The 18,111-nt window shown below is 46.6% G+C and overlaps 2 protein-coding genes across 10 annotated transcripts in view; one reads left to right on the top strand and one right to left on the bottom strand.

The window, feature by feature from the left end:
- On the bottom strand, positions 1–7,065 carry TIMM9 (translocase of inner mitochondrial membrane 9). 2 transcript variants are annotated; one of them, XM_038136869.1, is made up of 4 exons: positions 6,923–7,065; positions 3,179–3,242; positions 2,769–2,864; positions 1–479 (listed from the first exon to the last, which is right to left on the bottom strand). In XM_038136869.1, the coding sequence occupies exons 2-4, from the start codon at positions 3,215–3,217 to the stop codon at positions 345–347; spliced, it is 270 nt and encodes an 89-aa protein (XP_037992797.1). In that variant the 5' UTR covers positions 3,218–3,242; positions 6,923–7,065; the 3' UTR covers positions 1–344. The 2 variants fall into 2 exon arrangements, with proteins under 2 accessions (XP_037992797.1, XP_037992798.1); XM_038136870.1 differs by lacking the exon at positions 6,923–7,065 and adding an exon at positions 5,886–6,521.
- Positions 7,066–7,242: 177 nt separating this feature from the next.
- Positions 7,243–18,111, top strand: part of KIAA0586 (KIAA0586 ortholog) — a 107,060-nt gene continuing 96,191 nt past the window's right edge. For 5 of the 8 annotated variants that reach the window (XR_005256983.1, XM_038136858.1, XM_038136859.1 and 2 more), the window contains exons 1-11: positions 7,537–8,009; positions 9,055–9,131; positions 9,717–9,786; positions 10,853–10,919; positions 11,222–11,402; positions 12,159–12,392; positions 12,996–13,164; positions 13,938–14,117; positions 14,904–15,024; positions 15,982–16,114; positions 17,469–17,510. Coding sequence is in view for 7 of the 8 variants with exons in the window: in XM_038136858.1 (XP_037992786.1) it covers positions 7,742–8,009; positions 9,055–9,131; positions 9,717–9,786; positions 10,853–10,919; positions 11,222–11,402; positions 12,159–12,392; positions 12,996–13,164; positions 13,938–14,117; positions 14,904–15,024; positions 15,982–16,114; positions 17,469–17,510 (1,542 nt within the window). In the remaining variant the exon portion in view is untranslated. Of the gene's footprint in view, positions 7,286–7,536; positions 8,045–9,052; positions 9,132–9,716; positions 9,787–10,852; positions 10,920–11,221; positions 11,403–12,158; positions 12,393–12,995; positions 13,165–13,937; positions 14,118–14,903; positions 15,025–15,981; positions 16,115–17,468; positions 17,511–18,111 lie in introns of those variants that run through there. The other 3 variants (XM_038136864.1, XM_038136860.1, XM_038136863.1) reach the window with 3 other exon arrangements.

Here is an 18,111-nt window from a genome sequence, read left to right as displayed (position 1 = left end):
TATATGGCTCCAGCTGATTTTATTTGAATTAAATAAAAAAGTGTATTCCCCACGTTACATTGATTCATCTCAACCAGTCTCAGCAAAAGGCAGGCGAGCCCTCCCACCACCCCTGAAATTCAGACCAGTCTGTGGGTCCTGGGAAAAGTTGTATCTGCATGGTTCCCTTGTGGAAACAAACTCCACTGCCAGGCCACCGGGACTGCGCTCCTGTTTAACCCTTCTGCTCCCACTGCCTGAGCAGCACCCACAGCTCTGCTCTGAGCTGCTGGACACACATCCTGACAGTAGGAATCCCCCAGTGTGTTCTTGGCACAGCTTGAGTCTGAGCACAGTGCTCTGCTCTAACGAGGTTGGCTGAGCAGTCCTGCCTTGGCTGCCAGAGCCTCGTTCTGCTGGATGTGGTACTCCTGGAATCTCATGGAGATCCTCTGTGTCATCTTCAGATACTTCTGCAGGCAGTTCTCTGAGCAAGTTATCTGCAGCAAGAGCGAAACACAGGGCTTCAGACAGAAGTCAAACATGTCCCCAGCCAGGACCCGAAATACCACCACAGACAGGGGTAAACACTTAGGTGAGTACATCCCATACTGTCGAGATGAGGGCAGTAGAACATGTAAAGTTGAGTTTTTCTGGTATGCCTGAAACATTTACTAATATCCATTCTCATGTTCAAGTCTCCATGGAAAACTCCCTGGACCCAGGAGATACCATCGTTTTGTCCTTGGGCTCCTCTTGTGGAATTGAACTACATATTTTGAAATTAATAATAAATATATTAAATTAGTAAATTTTGTTTTAATTCTGTTTACAAACATATATCGGCTTTGACAGCCAAATACGATCTGCTCTTTGCTAACTCAGTTTAACCCTGTTTTACCCTTGTTCCCATTGGCTCTATCAGCCTTCTGGTACCTGCCTTGCCACCAGAGTACATCAGTCAGCTGGACTGGGAAATAAACACCAGAGCCTATTCCAGCCACAGTATTTTTCAGATTTAAAGCGTAGAGAAAGAGTTGTGAGATTATTTCTGAGCTACAGTCCTACTAACTGGGTATTCTGTGCCATGGCTCAAAGCCTTGCTATCACAGCAGAGGTAAGAGATTTGGGTAGAAAGAAAAGGCGAGCCCTTTGCCTGGGAATGCAGACTTTGCTTTGGTTCTGCTCAGTACAGAGGGATGTGAAAAGCACAAGGGATGAAACGAACTGGACAAAACCCCAGCAAGCTCCACACACCACCCAGCCCCTGCCCTCTGTCCTCAGCCTGGCACCAGCTACAGCCAAACCTGCTGAGCAGGAGTGGAGTCTCCCTAGGAAACAAGCTCTGAACTGCCCCAGGCCTCTGCTGTGAGGGAGCGGCGTGTGCGACACGCTGCTGGGGAGTCCAGACTGGCACTGGGGCGAGGAAAGAGCTCAGAACTTGGGTTTTTAAAAGTGTGGGATCCCAAAGGGGATCTGTGTAGGTATTAATCTCAACCATTTAATAAGGAACTACAACTCTCAAGAGAAACACGGGAATTTCCATAGCAGCGTCCATCTAGACAAGTGTCCTGCTGCCAGAGACAGATGCTCTGCAGGAAATCCCATAATGGACAATATGGGCAGGACTTCCCACAAGAAAGTTTCTTCCTGGTTCCTCTGTTAACAGATGGCTCCTGTGCTACCAGACATCAACCCTCTGCAATCCACAAAAGTAAAAAAAGCCAAGTCACAATCAGGAAATGGTTTGGGTTGGGATGAACCTTAAATATCATCTCATTCCAACCCCCTGCAATGGCAGGGACACCTCCCACTAGTCCAGGTTGCTCCAAGAATCTAAGAATACTTTTTGGACCTAAGTAATCTTTAATCCAGAATAATTATGACCTGTAATATAATTCCACTAAAGCAGATGCAGAGAAGATTAGGGAAAGAAGAAATCTGTCTCGGGAAGCTAAGAGAGCTCTGTTCAGGGCAGCAGAACCAAAGCTGAAAGGAGTCATGAGTTTTGCCTGCAGTGAGGAGTTGAACTCCAAGGAGGCAGAAAAGGCCCAAAAACAATAGTTAGTTTAAAGTTTTAGGCTATTTTTTCCTGCCAGCAGAGTCAAGCAAAGGTTATTAGATTTTTAACCAACCAAAATGATTAGGCTCTGAAACAGCCTCTCAACAGGCGAGGAGAAGCAAAACCATGCAACTAATCTTATGGAGAGCTTAATCTTTCTGCAGATGACAGCGTGAGGGAGCTCCCTGCAGTGCAGGGAAGTGGATTGAACAGCCGGAGCTGTGTTCCCATGACTCACTACAAGGCAGGAACGTGGGCAGGTAAACAAATATTTCAGCAGGATTCCTCAAAGAACATGATGCAGGCTGTAGGTGGGCAGCTGCCATGTCCATGGAGTCACCATCCATGAGAAGTTAAGGCACAAGAACATCCACTGACAGCTCAAGGAATGAAACACACGGAATTGCAACGAGCAGCCAACATTCAGTGGGGACTGGGCAGATTCTGTGTGTGACAACCACTTGTAGAAGGGTTTTGGTGGAAGGAACCCTAAAGAGCATCCAGTTCCACCCCCTGCCGTAGGCAGGGACACATTCCACTGTCCCGGGCTGCTCCAAGCTGGTCTGGGGTGGGACACTCACTTGGAAGCAACATGCCAGACACCCACACTCCACTGAAGGCTGCTGCCTGGCTTTGTATCTTGGTTTAAAGATCAAAACTCTCTAAGTTGCTTCTGAAATTGGAATGCTGCAGTTTTGCCAAAGGGCCATTAGAAGCCATCACCTACCTCTTCTGGTTTCACATCTCTGCTAGTGAAATCCTTTATGCAATCCACAAAGCAATTTTCTGTAAGTTTATTGTACGTGCCAAGAAACTCCTTGAACTGTAAATAAAAATCGGACAATTAATATTTAAAAAAAAAATTAAAATCAGTGTTTATTTTCCTTACATCTAGCTGCATGGTATAAGAAAATCTGAAGGGCAAGTCCCTGGAAAAATTTACTCTCAGAAAATTTCAGCACCAAAAGCTGCTCATACACAAAACATGCTCTTTGTCAATGGTCACCTGTTGAAATTTTGGTTAACTCAGATGATAACTCAGAGTTTCTGTCTTTCCCTATGCACTACACCTGGCACTCCCTGTGACAGAGCAGCACAAAGCTCCCAAAGCCATCCCTCCCAAATGCAGCATCTCACCTGCTTGATCTGATCAGCCTCTGACATTTGTCCGGCCATGTTCCACCTCCTGTGGCTCAGTCACCTACAGGTGAGGATAAAAGGTGAGTTTTAAATAAAAAAACATAAATATGAACTGCAACATTTTACATCAGAATGGAATTTTGTGCATCCTTGAAGTGTGTTTAAATGCAACTTTGCCAGCTAACCTCCGAGCCATTCACTCAAAGGGAATTTACCTCTTGGGAATGTATTCAGTTAAAAAAACATCCAGGATCATTCCAGGTACGAAGCCTTACCAGATCCACCTGCTAACTGCTGTCCTTTAAAGACTTTTAGGGTATTCCACACAGCTAAAGTGACTTACAGAATACCTTATTTATTTTTATATGTGCTGTCAAACTCACTAAATAAGCTAGGGCAGGAGCTGGGGAAGAAGCAAAGTCACTTTCTAGCCCTGGAGTTTCAGGAACTCTAAAAAGTAAGGAAAAAAGGCAAATATAAACTGGCAGTCACTGAAGAGATGCAGCACAAGGTGCAGGGCCTGGTTTCTGTGCAGCTGCACCAAACACCTGAACTACAGCAAATGTTGTGGCTATTGCAGTGAATTAAATGCAAGAAAAACAGAACAATGAAAACGGAATGAAACAGACAAAGAAAAAGGGAAAAAGTAAACAGCCACGGATCTAAGAGTTTAAACAAGCATCCTCAAGGAAGACTCACATTCCTAACCCAACGCAGTGAACAAGTTAAGGCTTGACAGCATCCCTGCAGGTTTCCTAGAAGACTGAAGCCTAGTCTCCTTTTCCCTCAATTTCCATGTTATCTAAGAGCTGTTATCACAAATGACAATGCAAACTAATATCACGTGGCAGCAAGAGCAAGCTCCTTACTATAATTCAACTTCTGGAAGAAGAATGAGCACTGAAGAGCAATCACTTTGGGAAAAAATAATTCTTTTAGTCCTTTAGCAAGGGCTACTTACAATTAATCTTCTATTAGGCTTTGCCATTTTTTGGGCAAGACATTCGTGTTTTAGAGAGCTTTAGCTATTGCAGTCTCTCAGCAGGGGGAAGGCAAGGGGTACACAAGCTGCCTGAACATGAACAAAGAGACGGCAACGATCATTTCTACAACAGAAAGAAAATGAAGCAACTAAAAACAGCATCGGGGAGCTGTCACAAGAGTGAACTGTCCCTACAGCCCCTGCCAGCAGCACAGGGATGGTGACACCTGCCTCCTGACACCACACTTCATCCCTGCACAGTTCAGAGACTGAAGGCCAAGGGCACAGATGATTCTGGGATGTAAGATGCAAGAACTCCTCAGGGGCAGGCAGGTCACACCGGTAATTCTGAAGGAGAACCTCCTGCAGCATATGTGGTAACAAGGAACCAGGTTTTATTCAGGTGGTCGCTGAATTGCAAACTGGTTTGGGATGGAAGATCATCTCATTCCACCCTTCAAGATCATCTCATTCCACCCTGCTGCCATGGCAGGGACACCTTCCACCATCCCAGGCTGCTCCAAGCCCCTCCAGCCTGGCCTGGAGCACTGCCAGGATGGGGCACCCACAGCACCTCTGGGCACCCTGTGCCAGGGCTCAGTCAAGGACTTCTTTCCAGTACCTAACCCTGCCCTGTGGCAGTGCAAAGCCACCACCCCTTGTCCTGTCACCCCACGGCCTTGTCCAAATTCCCCCTCCAGCCTCTCTCCTCTGCCCTAAACCCCTGATTTGTTTCAGGAGAATGGACCTGCCCACCACTGGAGTAACCAGTGAGAAGTGATGGCAACTCCACTCTCCTTTCTCAGCCTGTGAGAAAACAAGACCAGTGACAATTCTGCCAGGGCAAGGTATGTGGATAATTAAACAGAAACTGCAGGGAGCACTTTTGTCCTCTGCCAAAGGCAGGAAGCTCAAAGTTTCACCTGTCGGTGCCACTTTCCCACACTCAGCGTTGCCTCATGATCTGTGTTTACAGCAAACCTGATCCCTGTCCTTCTGCGACTGACTTGGCAAGATTGGAAAAGGCAGATGGAAACTGGAGTTTCACAGAGCTTTGGCACCTGGGAAAGGCTCTGATTCACATCAGCACCACCTGATCTCAAGTGCCTGAAGCTCTTGTTCCTGTGCAGGTATTTCACACATTCCACTGGGGAATTACACAGCTCTGCTGCACCTTCAGCTATAAATCAGCCTTACATCTGAAAATTCCCAGGAATGTGCAAACCTGTTTTGTTCCATAGTCTGCTAAATGTATTCTTTCAAGATTTCCTGCTGCTTCTCCCCTTTCCGTCCAACTCTGAGAAAAAGCTTTTAAAGAGTGATGATAGAGTGCTCAGCACCTCAGCCAACCCAGCCCAGAGCTGTTCACACAACTCCTGCAGGCTCAGGTTTAATCCCGTGGGCTAAACACGATTTAAAAATCCAGCACTGCCCCTCTAAGCAAGGATATTCACACTGCAGGAAGCAGAGGTCTCTCAATAAACCTCTGCTGGGTGTGCTGGCTCACCAGGAAGGAGCAAAAACTGGGAAATTTCTCCCCTTGTAAGACCCTGGGGCTCTTCCAAATACAGAAGTTTCATGAAGAGAAGTCCCTCTGATCATAATAAACAAGCCCTGTGTTTGGGGTTTTCCCCCCATCTTTTTGAGAAGAGCTGCATTTTTCTGGGAAGAAGAGAGATGGAAATACACTGTAAATCCCTCACACCTGTAATCCCCACTAACCATCTGAATCAGCTGTAACTACCACCGACTCCATGAAAAAGAAAGCTGGAATGTCTCTTTCAACCTTTGCTTCCAGCTGCACACAGAGAACACCACACAAGTGTTTCTGAAAAGGAGAAAGAAGGGTAAAAGCATCAAGTCAAAGCAATGTGTCAAAGAATAAAAATCTCAAGTCAAAGAGTTGTGCCAAGGTGAACTCCCCACAGCTTGTAGAGAAAGTTCTTCTAGCATGGGGGATTACTAGGCTACAACTGGAGTGCCATCGATTTAAGAGAAGCCCAAACAAATTAATTTTAAGAGGCCAGGGGCATTTAATGAAGTGAGAAGGGCAGGATGAGATGAGAGGGGCCAGTCAGGAGCTGGATAACTAGGAGTAGCTGGTGCTCAGCTTATCATTCTCTGCCTCCTGCATTTGGCCTGGACCCTGCTCTGAAGGAGAAGGGATCAGAGGTAGAAATCCAGCACCAAAGGTGAGTTACCAGGGTCAGCCCGACCTCAGGCACCGGGAGAGCCCCACGTGTATGGGCATCAGGCCTGAGGGAAAATACACATTTTCCCACAGCACTCTCCTCTGTAAGTGAAACCACACCTGGCTGACGCTTCTCACCCAACAAAACCAACACCGGAGGCTAACAAGTCGAGCTTGCTTTTTTTTTTTCCCTCTTTTCCTTCTACTCCATCCTCCAGCTCTCCCTTCCAAGGGCACATTGAGTTCCTCTCCCTCGGGAATCACTCGCTCAGCCAAGCCCCGGCCCAACAGCGGGCACAGAGCGGGGATTGAGGGCCCTCGGGAGCGGTCCCGGACCCTCATGGGCCACGGGGAGGCTCCCGGCGTCTCCCGGGCCCTCATGGGGGAGGCTCCCGGTGTCTCCCGGGCCCTCACGGGGGAGGCTCCCGGTGTCTCCCAGGCTCTCCCGGGCCACGGGAACGCTCCCGGCCGCTCCCGGCCCCTCAGGGACGCTCCCGGCTCCCTCAGGCGCGCGCGCCCGTTCCCCGGCCCGCTCCCTCACGCGCTCCGGGCTCCCGCGCGCACTCACCGCCCGCGCGCCGGCCCCGCAGATTCGCCAGGCGCGCGCTCGCGCACGGGGAGGGCCGGGCCCGCGCCGGGCCCCGCAGATTCGCCACGGGCCGGCGAATCGGCCGCGCGCGGAGCCGCCGCCCGATTTACCCTCTCGGGCCCCGCGTTTCCCGCCGGACGCCGTTGAGGGGAGGACCCGCGCGTTTCCCGCCGGACGCCGGTTAATGGGACGCCGTGGCCATGGCACCGCGCGCTTCCGGTGCCGCCGGCCGGGCCGGGACAGCGGGAACGGGACGGGAATAGCGGGAACGGGGCCGGGACAGTGAGAACGGGACTGGAATAGCGTGAACGGGACCGGGATAGCGGGATCGGAGCCGGGACAGTGAGAACGGGACCGGAATAGCGGGAACGGGACCGGGATACGAAATCGGGACTGGGATAGCGGGAACGGGGCCGAGATAGCGGGAACGGGACCGGGATAGCGGGAACGGGACCGGGATAGCGGGATCGGAGCCGGGATAGCGGGATCGGAGCCGGGATAGCGGGAATGGAGCCGGGATAGCGGGAACGGGGCTCGCATAGCGGGAACGGGACCGGGATAGCGGGAGCGGAGCGGGACCGGGACAGCGGGATCGGGACCGGGACAGCGGGATCGGGGCCGGGACAGCGGGATCGGGGCCGGGATTAGGGCCGGGACAGCGGGACGGTGCTCTCTCAAGGACGGCAGCCGTGCCCGCGGCGCGGGAGCGAGCTGCAGCCCCGGGGCTGCTGCCGCCGTGCCCGGCCCGCCCGCCCTGCTGCGCGAAGGCGCCGCCGGCCGCAGCGCTGAGACCGCCCCATGGAGGCGGAGAGCGGCTCGGGCGGCAGCCGGGACTCGCTGGGCAGCCTGACGGCGGCCGAGGTGCTGGTCCGCTCCACGGCGGCCCGCAGGGAGCAGCCCCCGGCCGGCGGCCGCGGACGGAAGGTGCCGGTGGCCGTGCAGAGGCTCCGTGCCGGGGGCTCGCCCTGCCCGGCGGACCCGGCTGCGGACGGGGCTCCCCGCGCTGGCCCGGCCCGGGCCCCGGGAGCCACCGGCGCCGCCCGCGACTCCCCCGGCGCAGCTCCAGGTGCGTCCGTGAGCGCCGGGTTCGGCTCAAAGCCGAGCTGAGAGGCGGTTTCAGCCTCGGGGAGTTGTGTAATTAAGGAGTCTCTGCACGCTCGTTCCGCAGTTGTCAGCAGTGTTTGTTTGCAGTGTTTGTTTTCCCGAGCTGTTGTGCACATGGGATGTGAGTTGTGAGGGCTGCCAGGCCCTGGCACAGGGTGCCCACAGGGGCTGTGGCTGCCCCTGGATCCCTGGAAGTGTTCCAGGCCAGGCTGGATGGGGCTTGGAACAGCCTGGGGTAGTGGAAGTTGTCCCTGTCCATGGGGGCAGGGGTGCTTAATCACTGTTAAACATCCCTGGTTAAAGGATGTGATCCTTTAACCTGATACCTCAGGTTTTAGTTTTTCTATTTTTCAGGTTCTGTGCTGCTTTAGTGTGTGGGTCTGAGCTTCCTATTAGGGGATGCTGAGCTCTCTGCACAGAGCAGGGAGACAAAACAATTCCTGCTCCAGCTGGGGACCCAGGACAAACAATCCACATCTCAGCCCAAGAGCACAAACAGCGTGGGCTGGAGAGAGAAAAACAAGCAGGGTGGGAGTGCATGGGCTAAAGCTGGAATTGGACAATTAACTCCAATATGTAAATGGACCAAAACTTACAGAAGTCTGAGACCCTGTGAGACCTGTGGTCCATTTTTGTGGCCATTTTGGTTCATCTTGGGTGTAGCCCTGGCTGGGCTCTTGTGCTGCCCAAGATGGATCTATTTGAGGCCTTTTAATAAATCCCCACTTTATTCTTTAGCTCTGTTTAGTCTCTGTTCTAGGTCAGCCTTCACAAGGCATCAGTTGTTTAATAATGTTCTGTTTTTCAGAGGTTTCCCCATGCTGTAAATTGAATTTTTCATTCAGACTCAGAATTCACTGATGTTTTTAAGCTTCAGCTCAATCTCTGTGCTCATCTGTGTTATGAGGGTCATGATGTTTAGGCATTCAGAGACAAGGGAAATGTGGAGCTGTACAGAAAGTGCACCACAAATGATTCTGACCACAGTAAAACTGCTTTTATTTTAGGAGTCCTAAACACCAAAGCATATCCAGAACGCCTGCTTCCAGTTGAAAATTCAGAGCCCATGTTTTTATCCCAAAAGGTAGGAAAAGCTGCTGCTCCTTCCTGCAACCCTGAGCTAAGAGAGCACTGCTTTCCTCAAAAAGCTGTAGCTCCTCTAAAAGCAACACAAGATTTTGGCTCGGTCTCTGCTCCACAGCTGTGCAGCTGCTTTTTCTCTTTGAGCTGTTGCTGATGTGGTGTTATTGCTGGTGCTTTTGGAGGGGCTTTATTTAACATTTCATTCTCTGGGCTTTACTTAACACTTCATTCTCTTGTGTGAGCAATCCTGAATTGTCCAGGATTAGCAACTTCTCTAAACTTCAGCAGGTACAGTTTCACCACTGCTTCTTTTGCCATAAATGAGGAAAATAAACTTACTTAGCACGTAGAATATATGGTTTTGATTTGAATTGTGTTTGTGGAGTTTCAGTCCCTAAAATGCCATGAGAGTTCTTGCCAGCAGTGTCCAAACTCTTCTGTGGCAGAGGTCTTGTCATGTTTTGTGCCAAGACCTTTGTGTTGCTGTGTGCAATTGGTTCCATTTGTGTGCTCAGCAATTCCATCTGCCTCTAAAATTTTGGCTACAGAGGCTTTCATCTCTGCTTTTTCTGCTCTTGTTCTGAAGGATCCTCCTAAAGAAGCTGCAGCACAAGATGGTCCTTTGATGCTGCTGGAAAATAGCAGAGGACCTGAAGGTAAAACACACCAATCTCCTTTTTTTTGTCAGGAAAGGGAACTTGTAGGTATTTTTTTTCATTATAGAAACTCCTGAGTGAAAATAGTCAAAGGTTGCTTTGATAAAAACATGATCATTGCAACAAACATTCTTGAATTTTGCAAATTTTATCTCATTCTTGCTGGCATTACATTTTTTTAATTAACTGAGTGGGACTTCTGCCAGTGTGCCAGTGTTGAGATTCCTTTTGTTAACCAAATATTCATGTCTCTGAATAGACAGTTTGGGGAAGGGCCTTCTTTTGATTAATTTTCCTCTTGTGAATTACTGTAATACAAAAGCATGTTTTTCTTCAAGCAGCCTATACCAAAAAAGTGTATTTCCAATCCTTAAGAATCCTAGGAAATCACAATGTCAGTGTCTTTTCCTTTAATTTCTGAATCTGCCAATTTCAATCAGATTTAGGGAAGTGAAGGCTTTTTAAAGAAAAGACAATTATGCAGTTTCTTGGATATCTGGAGCTGTGTAAAAGAGAAAAAATACAAATCAATACCCCAGTTAAGACAAAAAATCAGTACTTTTACACTCACAGGCAGCAGCTGCCTGACTTACCAGCATTTGCCTCCTCTGCCCAGCAAACAGTGGGTGAGGGAGAGCCTGCAATCCTTTTAGCATGATTTGCACCTATTAAGGAAATTTGTTGTAATTTATGATGATGGTAGGGAAATACTCTTTCTGGGGTTTTCTTAACTGAACTGTTTTCAAGTCAGAATTTGCAGCATTTTATTGACTGGCTTGTCTGAGCTCAAGTTACCATTGAGCCTTTACTCACCATTATTGGATTTTATTGATACCAGCATTCAGTGCTATAAAAATTGTGTTAAATGAAGGCTGCTCTTACTCTTACCATTATTTAAATTTTCTACTTACTGAAAGGAAACAATTTGTTGTTGCAATAGATGATGTGGTTCCTGCAGGCAGCAGATTCTTCACAGCAAAATTAAATGTATTGTACTTTGTCTCGACCTGTGAAATAGACATTTTGTGCAATTATCTCAACAAAGGATGTTTGTCCTTCCCCACAGATGATGTTTTTATTTCCCAGTATGCTACTGGCCAGAAGGAGGCTCTGAGAGCAGTATTAATGCAAAAGTGAGTGTGAATTATTGTTGGTGTCTGAGCTGTTCTGTTTCTGTACAACTACACCACTTCAGGTTTTTTTGCCAAAAATGCATAGCTGGTAAGGAAGAAGTGGGGTTTTTTTACTGTTCTCTGTCAGTGTTCTTTTTCTGTGTATGGAAGTGTTTTCAGTTGATTTTATTCCCTGGAGTATCTTGTGCCAAAACTTCCAGGAGAAATGCTTATATAATGATATCAGTGCTGTGTGGGGGAAATATTTGCTTGGAGGAAATATGGAGAAAATGCTGTTTACAGGCACATTTTTATTTTTCTAGAACTCAGGTTATCCCTGTTCATAAGGAGGTGAAGGTGCAGCTCTTGGGAAGTGCAGCCTCCACAGAAAAAAGGGAAGGTGCTGGGCGTGACATCAGGTCAGCACCCAGGGAAGTTGAGTCTGCAACAACCATTGCAGCAGCCACTGCTGCTGCCATTGCCACCACAGCTCCACTTCTCAAGGTCAGTGGTGGGAGTAGCAGTTCTTTGTCCTCTTAAAATAATAAATGTTCCAGACAAGCCTGAAATTGTTGATGGTAGCTCCAGAGAGCCTGAATGTGAGTGAGTGTCTGCTCACTGCTTTGTGTGTTTGTCACCTCACACTTGCTGACCAATATACCAGAGGGAGCTAATTTGGTTTCAACTAAATGGGCAGAGACAGACAACATTTGATTTATCTATTTAGAAATTCACAATATTGCTGAACCACCAAAAGTTTAAGGCTAAATAGAATTTTGTTTCTTTTGGGATGCAAATCCAGGATTCTGTGAAGGATGCTTTGTTCTTTTGATGCTCACACATCTTTTGCAATAATGGGTTTTCCCTTCCCCTTCCCTTCCCTTTCCCTTCCCTTCCCTTTCCCTTCCCTTCCCTTTCCCTTCCCTTCCCTTCCCCTTCCCTTCCCCTTCCCTTCCCCTTCCCTTTCCCTTCCCTTTCCCTTCCCTTTCCCTTCCCTTTCCCTTCCCTTTCCCTTCCCTTTCCCTTCCCTTTCCCTTCCCTTTCCCTTCCCTTTCCCTTCCCTTTCCCTTCCCTTTCCCTTCCCTTTCCCTTCCCTTTCCCTTCCCTTTCCCTTCCCTTTCCCTTCCCTTTCCCTTCCCTTTCCCTTCCCTTCCCTTCCCTTCCCTTCCCTTCCCTTCCCTTCCCTTCCCTTCCCTTCCCTTCCCTTCCCTTCCCTTCCCTTCCCTTCCCTTTTTTATTTTTTCCCATCCTTTCTTGCAGGTTCAGAATGATTTGGAAGCAAAAGTGAACTCAGTTTCAGAACTGCTTCAGAAGCTGCAGGAGACAGACAGGCAGCTGCAACGAGTGTCTGAACAGCAAAAAAAAATGAAGGCTCAACATGAGGAACCCCACTACCAGCAGAGAGTCAGTGAGCTTGAAAAACAAATGAATGCTTTCATGGTGCAAAGGATTCAGCACCTGGAAAAGCTGCAGGAGCAACAAATGAATATTCAGGTTAATCATTTCTTCTGTATCTCAGTGTTACAATAATTTGGATTGTTTCTTAGTAGTAGAAAGAAAGAAAGTTCAGTGGAAGTGGATCAAAGTGAAAGCACTCAACAATGAGAAAGACACTGAGGGGCTGGAACATGTCCAGAGAAGGGCAGTGGAGATGGGGAAGGATCTGGAGCCCCAGGAATGATTGGGGGAGCTGGAGGGGCTCAGCCTGGAGAAAAGGAGGCTCAGGGGGGACCTTCTGGCCCCACAGTTCCCAGACAGGAGGGTGGGGCTGGTGCAGGTCAGGCTCTGTTCCCAGGGAGCAAGGGACAGGACAAGGGGAAATGGCCTCAAGCTGCACCAGGGTGGGTTTTGGTTGGGTATTAGGGGAAATTCTTCACTGGGGGGGGGGGTCAGACATTGAAACATGCACAGGGAAAGGGTGGAGTCACCATCCCTGGAAGTTTACAAAAAACATGGATATGGCACTGGAAGATTTGGTTTGGTTGGGAACATGGTGGTGCTGCGAGAAGAGTTGGACTTAGTAATTTTAAAGCTCTTTTCAGCCTTTACAATTCTGTGATTCAATGACCAGAAATGCTCTGTACTTTTGTCTCCCAGTCCCATCTCATCAGCTCTGCAGTGAACACCCGTGGCCTGCAGCAGGGTCCTGTGCCTGCCCCTGGGCCCCTGGCAGGGCACTGGGAGAAGCCAGAGCAGAGATCACTCACTACTGAAGCACCTTCATCTCACAGAGGTTTATTCCTTGCCAGTGCTGCACCTGCCCAAGGTGGAGCAAATGCTTATTTTCACTGTTAGTTTTGCATTAATTTTGTGTCCATTAATATTGGATTATTCATCACATCAGTAATGAGTAGTAAACATTTCTTCTGTGTAATTTGTTTTATTGCCCAATGCTCTTTCTAATTTTTGTGACATTCTGAAGGTATTCCAGCGTCTTCCAGTTTAAATTAAAGTGAGACTTTTGATTTACTGAAGTCTGCATCAGGAGGGGCATGGACTTAAAATAATCCTATTGAGACATAATCTGTGTGGAAGCCTGTGATGAACTAAGTGGGGTTTTGGGATTTTTTTAATCCCCTTATGATAGCAGTCAGAAGTTTAAAACTTTTTTTCCTGTTTACTTAACTAGTGCAGTAATTCTTTGCATTTTTGTGCAGAATTTATAGACCTGGCATGGGTTTTTCTCCTAGATTTTTTTCCTAGAGTCTGTAAGGGCATGTAATGATAGGGCAAGGGGGAATGGCTCCAAACTGAAGGAATGTAGGTTTAGATTAGATGCCAGGAAGAAATTCTAGTGAGGGTGGTGAGGCTCTGGCACACGGTGCCCAGAGAAGCTGTGGCTGCCCCATCCCTGGCAGTGTCCAAGGCCAGCTTGGACAGGGCTTGGAGCAGCCTGGGATAGTTGAAGGTGTCCCTGCCATGGCAGGAGGTTGGAACTAAATGATCTTTAAGATCCCTTCCAACCCAAACCATTCTGTGATTTTATGATATAATTTCCTTTGAAGAAAATTGTCAGCATTTAAATAACTTTTTTTTTAGTGTTCCCTGAAGCATATTCAAGCAATTTTCCAAGTCATGGGGGTCATACCCAAAAATCTCCTCTAAAGACACCAGTTCCTCGAAGATATGCTCCAGAACCTGTACCCAAAAATGGGAAAATCTCAGAGAAAGAAAATTCTGTAGTAGAAAAAGAAAATAATCCCAAACCTACAAGAGAAGGTATTGTCCTCCACTGGCCTAACCAGTATGGCCTTTGTGTATTCCTCACCTTTTCTGACCTTTTCCCTTGGGTTGCTGGTACTTAAATGCATATATTGGGAATATTTGGAATCTACTTTTGGGAAGGGTTAGTTTTGTGTGTAAGTCACTTACTCAATAAGTAACAAAAGACTTAAAGACAGTGCTCATTTAATCTATAGAGTTTCAGCAGGACTGGTCACTGAAATATTTTTTCAAAGTCAAGTTTCAGGAAAATTAGACAGAATAATGTAAAACTTGGGAGCTGCTTAATAACTTTGCCATTATTATTGGTTAAATTGAATTTTTATTTCATTTTTTCATGGGTCCACAAGGTCTCTGGATTATTATATTGAAAGCAGCAGATGTAAAGCAAATGTAATTTTCTTTTGCTGCTTTTGATCAAGTTCTGTCTCTGTTACAAAGCTGTCAGATGTTCCTATTGTTCAGTGGGTCCAGGAATAAATGAAATAAGACAAAGGAGGAAGCATGCTGTCCATAATGTCACAGATTTGTTCTCAGTGACTCAGTTCATTGCCATCCCAGCTCCATCTAGCTTTGCTAATTTAAAGCAATCTCAGAAAGACAGATTAGTGTGAGTGGTTTTAAGTGACTTGCCTTATCTGAAATAGATCTATATATTTGAATTTTAAAATATTTTACTCTCCTTGGTTAGTACAGTGAAATACCTGGAAAGGAAAGGGAAATACTAAATAGATTGAACTAACTTAACTTTCTTTTTTTCTGCTTCATTTCACTTCATTGTAGGTGAAGGGAAAGGTCTGGAACACGTTCTGAATTCTCAAGAAGCACCACTAAAGCAAATGGAATATTCCAAGAAGACAGCATTAAACAGCAATGAAAGGAACTGGCATGCTGGGAGAGACAGGTGGATAAACACAACAACCCAAAACTGAGGGGCAGTTTCTGTTCCAGTGAAATTGAGAGAGGTGCATCAGACACTGATGGAGTAACAGTCCCTGGTGTGCTCCTGCAGTCTGGCCCAGCTGTGCTGGCGTATTTCTATTTTGGCATTCCTTTTGGCAGGGCCTGAGGGAGCAGCTGGAGCTGTGCCAGGGTGGGTTTAGGTTGCAGATCAGGAAAGGTTCTTCCCCCAGAGGGTGCTGGGCACTGCCCAGGCTCCCCAGGGAACGGGCACAGCCCCTGGCCTGACAGAGTTCAGAGTTTGGACGGTGCTCTCAGGGACAGGGTGGGATTGTTGGGGTGTCTGTGCAGGGCCAGGAGTTGGACTCTGATCCTTGTGGGTCCCTTCCAGCTCTAATATTCCAGGATTCTGTGGTTCCTGTTGAACTGCAGGCAGATGAAGGCTTGTTCCTAAGGACAGCTCACAACACCTTTCTCAGAGGTCAGCAGGTTGCACTTGGAGTGTTTTGCAGGAGCAGCATCCACCTAACAATTCCTAAGCTTTAAAATGGGTGAAAAAATGTTCTTAGCTGTGCAGTCTGAAGCATATTTTCCCCAGGCAATAATGTAAAGTTATAATTTCACTAATAGAGTGAGAAACTTTGCATATATGCTGTCTGATTTAGAGCAGTGTGCACAAAAATGTGAATTGCTTCAAATGGAAAGATATCCAGAGTTTAAGTGTTGCTCTATTAGATGTAATTTCACTCTTGAAAATAAAATGATGGGGCTGAAGGTGTTAAGTGGTAAAGAGAGAAAAAACCCACTACCCTCTCTGTAACTTCAGATGCCAAACCAAGTTCCAGTTTATCTGAAAGTTTGGTACTTGCACTGTAAATTCTGCTTGGTTTCACAGTTGAATCCTTTCTTGGGCTACCTCAGGAGCCATGAGAGGTGTAACCAGGAGTGTTTCTCCCCTCAGACAGAATGCTTTGCCTGCAGACTTAATTCCCTCTTTTGAAAGGTACAATTCAATTGAGAAAACAGTGCAAAAAGCAGATGATTTACTTCAAGATCTTGGCAAGTTGAGAAGAGAAATGCACAACATTCTGCAGGTAAAGTCAATCTAATCACAATGAGCAGGGGTTTGAAAAAGGGGAATAAAAATGTGGAGAAAACCATTGAGGTCTGATATCAGTCAAAGTGTTGCTCTTCTACACCTGTAGAAAGATCCACATCTGTTTACAATTAATTGAAATATTGGAGTCTCTGTGTGGGGAAGAGCTTTGAGCCTGAATAATGCTCTGGGTGTTCAGTGGACTCTGCCTGCCCTTGTCCCAGACAAAAAATAGGTGAGAGAGAGGGAAGGACAGAAAGAGAAAAAAAAAGTTTGTTTTTGTTTAAGGTTTTGCATATTATCAGTGCCTGTTCTCTGCAGAGCTACAGAGCTGATGTAATTTTCCTATTCGGGAAAGAACAGTGTTCCATTTATCTCCAGTCAGCTTTAGGGCTGATTTAAGCATTTCCTTTCTCATTTTGCCACTTTTTTTTTTGTATTGAGTGCTTTTTCCAAGGAATTGCCTGGCACAGAATCCTTGTGCTGTTTCTTGTGCTAGTGATTTTGTACCTTTGGGGGTGCAAGATCTGCTTCTGTGCTGGCAACGTGGAGCTTCAGCCAACTGAGGCTTTTATCTCCTAACCTGGTGCCTTTCCTGGCTCCACCTGTCTGCTGTGGTCCTTTCTGTCCTTGTCAATGAACACAGTGAGAAAGGAGGAAAAAAAGTGAAAATTCACCTCTGTGAATTGGCTTGAAATGTAATAGCTTTGATTCTGCCTGTTCATTCCTGTGGTTAGAAGTTTCAACTTGCATATTTCCCTAAAGAATATTTTGTCTTACCTGTCTGGTTTTTGTTGCTATATCTGTAGAAAATGCAGCTTCATCTGTCGTATTTTATAGCATAGCTGGTGTATTTTTTACAGATTTTGTAACACTTTGTGGATTTTACATTTAACTGTTCTTACTAGGAATGGAAACAGGTGCCACCGAGGTTGCAAACATTTTCTGACCACTGTTGCTAAAAACTTAAACAAGTAACATACCTTGTTACAACAGAACCAGATGAGATGGGATAAAGAATGGGTGAAGGGCAGTTACAGAAATTACTTGAAATTTCTCTTATGAAAAAGATCAATAAAAAGACAGAGATGTGATGACTTAGCCAGTGGAGAGTTAGGTCAATTAAACACTTAGCTACTGACTCCTCATCACTGAGAGGTTTGTAGAGTGATAAAATGACACATTTTTGGGTAAACGAGAAACCAGCTGTGTCATAAAGCAAAGGTGTGAGTTAGCTGAGGACAGAAGGTGGTGCTCTAACCCAAGGAATTCATTGTGGCCAGAGAACCTGACCCAGTATCTCCTATGGATTTTACCTTCAAGTTTCAACAGCTCTTCCTCTGTCTTTTTAGGAAGCAAGTTCATGGAAATCTGACTTGACTGATCTTATTAAGGTATACCTTGACATTTTAATGTGTGTTTCTTTTGTGGGTTTTTGGGTTTTCTATCAAATGCTCTAGTGCTGAAGCAGTTTTGAGTGTGTTTGCAATGAAGTATCACTGCCTGCCTGTGGCACACCTGGATGTTTGTTAAAGGATTGCTCTTGTTCACATCACATTCCTCCTGTCTGGCTCAGTCCTAGGAAATCCTTTCAGGGGATAATGTCAGGCAGGAAGCTGCTGTGTCTGACTGGCACAGTGTGGGCTGCTGCTACCAGCATTTTTTACAGATTTAACAGTTCCAGTTACCATTTCATGATCTGGGTCTCACTAAGTCTGCATCATTTTACAATTTATCATGTATCTGTATTTCTTACCCTTTCTCACAGGTTTTACCTGTCTTCCTGAGTCAGTATTTGTCAGAAAGTTTCATTTTAAAATGAAAGCCTATATAAAATTGATAAATAATTTGGTGGTCCTTTACTCACCAGGCCAAAACCGAGGTTATGGGATCAGGGTGTTGATTCCTGTTTTGTTATGGCATTGTGGCAGTATTGAACATAAACTTGAACATAAACTTTTGTTTAATTCTGATTTGAAGAAAGAGTAATCTTAA

This window comes from Motacilla alba, chromosome 5, assembly GCF_015832195.1.
Source record: "Motacilla alba alba isolate MOTALB_02 chromosome 5, Motacilla_alba_V1.0_pri, whole genome shotgun sequence".
Classification (NCBI taxonomy): Eukaryota; Metazoa; Chordata; class Aves; order Passeriformes; family Motacillidae; genus Motacilla; species Motacilla alba.
Note: the sequence above shows the minus strand (reverse complement) of the source record. Positions and strands in the feature narration are given on the sequence as shown.

Bases quoted from the DNA above. Each gene is read 5' to 3' on its own strand.
- TIMM9 (XM_038136869.1), bottom strand. From the start codon at position 3,217: ATGGCCGGACAAATGTCAGAGGCTGATCAGATCAAGCAG. The intron at 2,865-3,178 runs GTGAGATGCTGC...TTTTATTTACAG, and splicing joins AGGCTGATCAGATCAAGCAG to TTCAAGGAGTTTCTTGGCAC. The intron at 480-2,768 runs GTAGGTGATGGC...CTCTTGCTGCAG, and splicing joins GAGATGTGAAACCAGAAGAG to ATAACTTGCTCAGAGAACTG.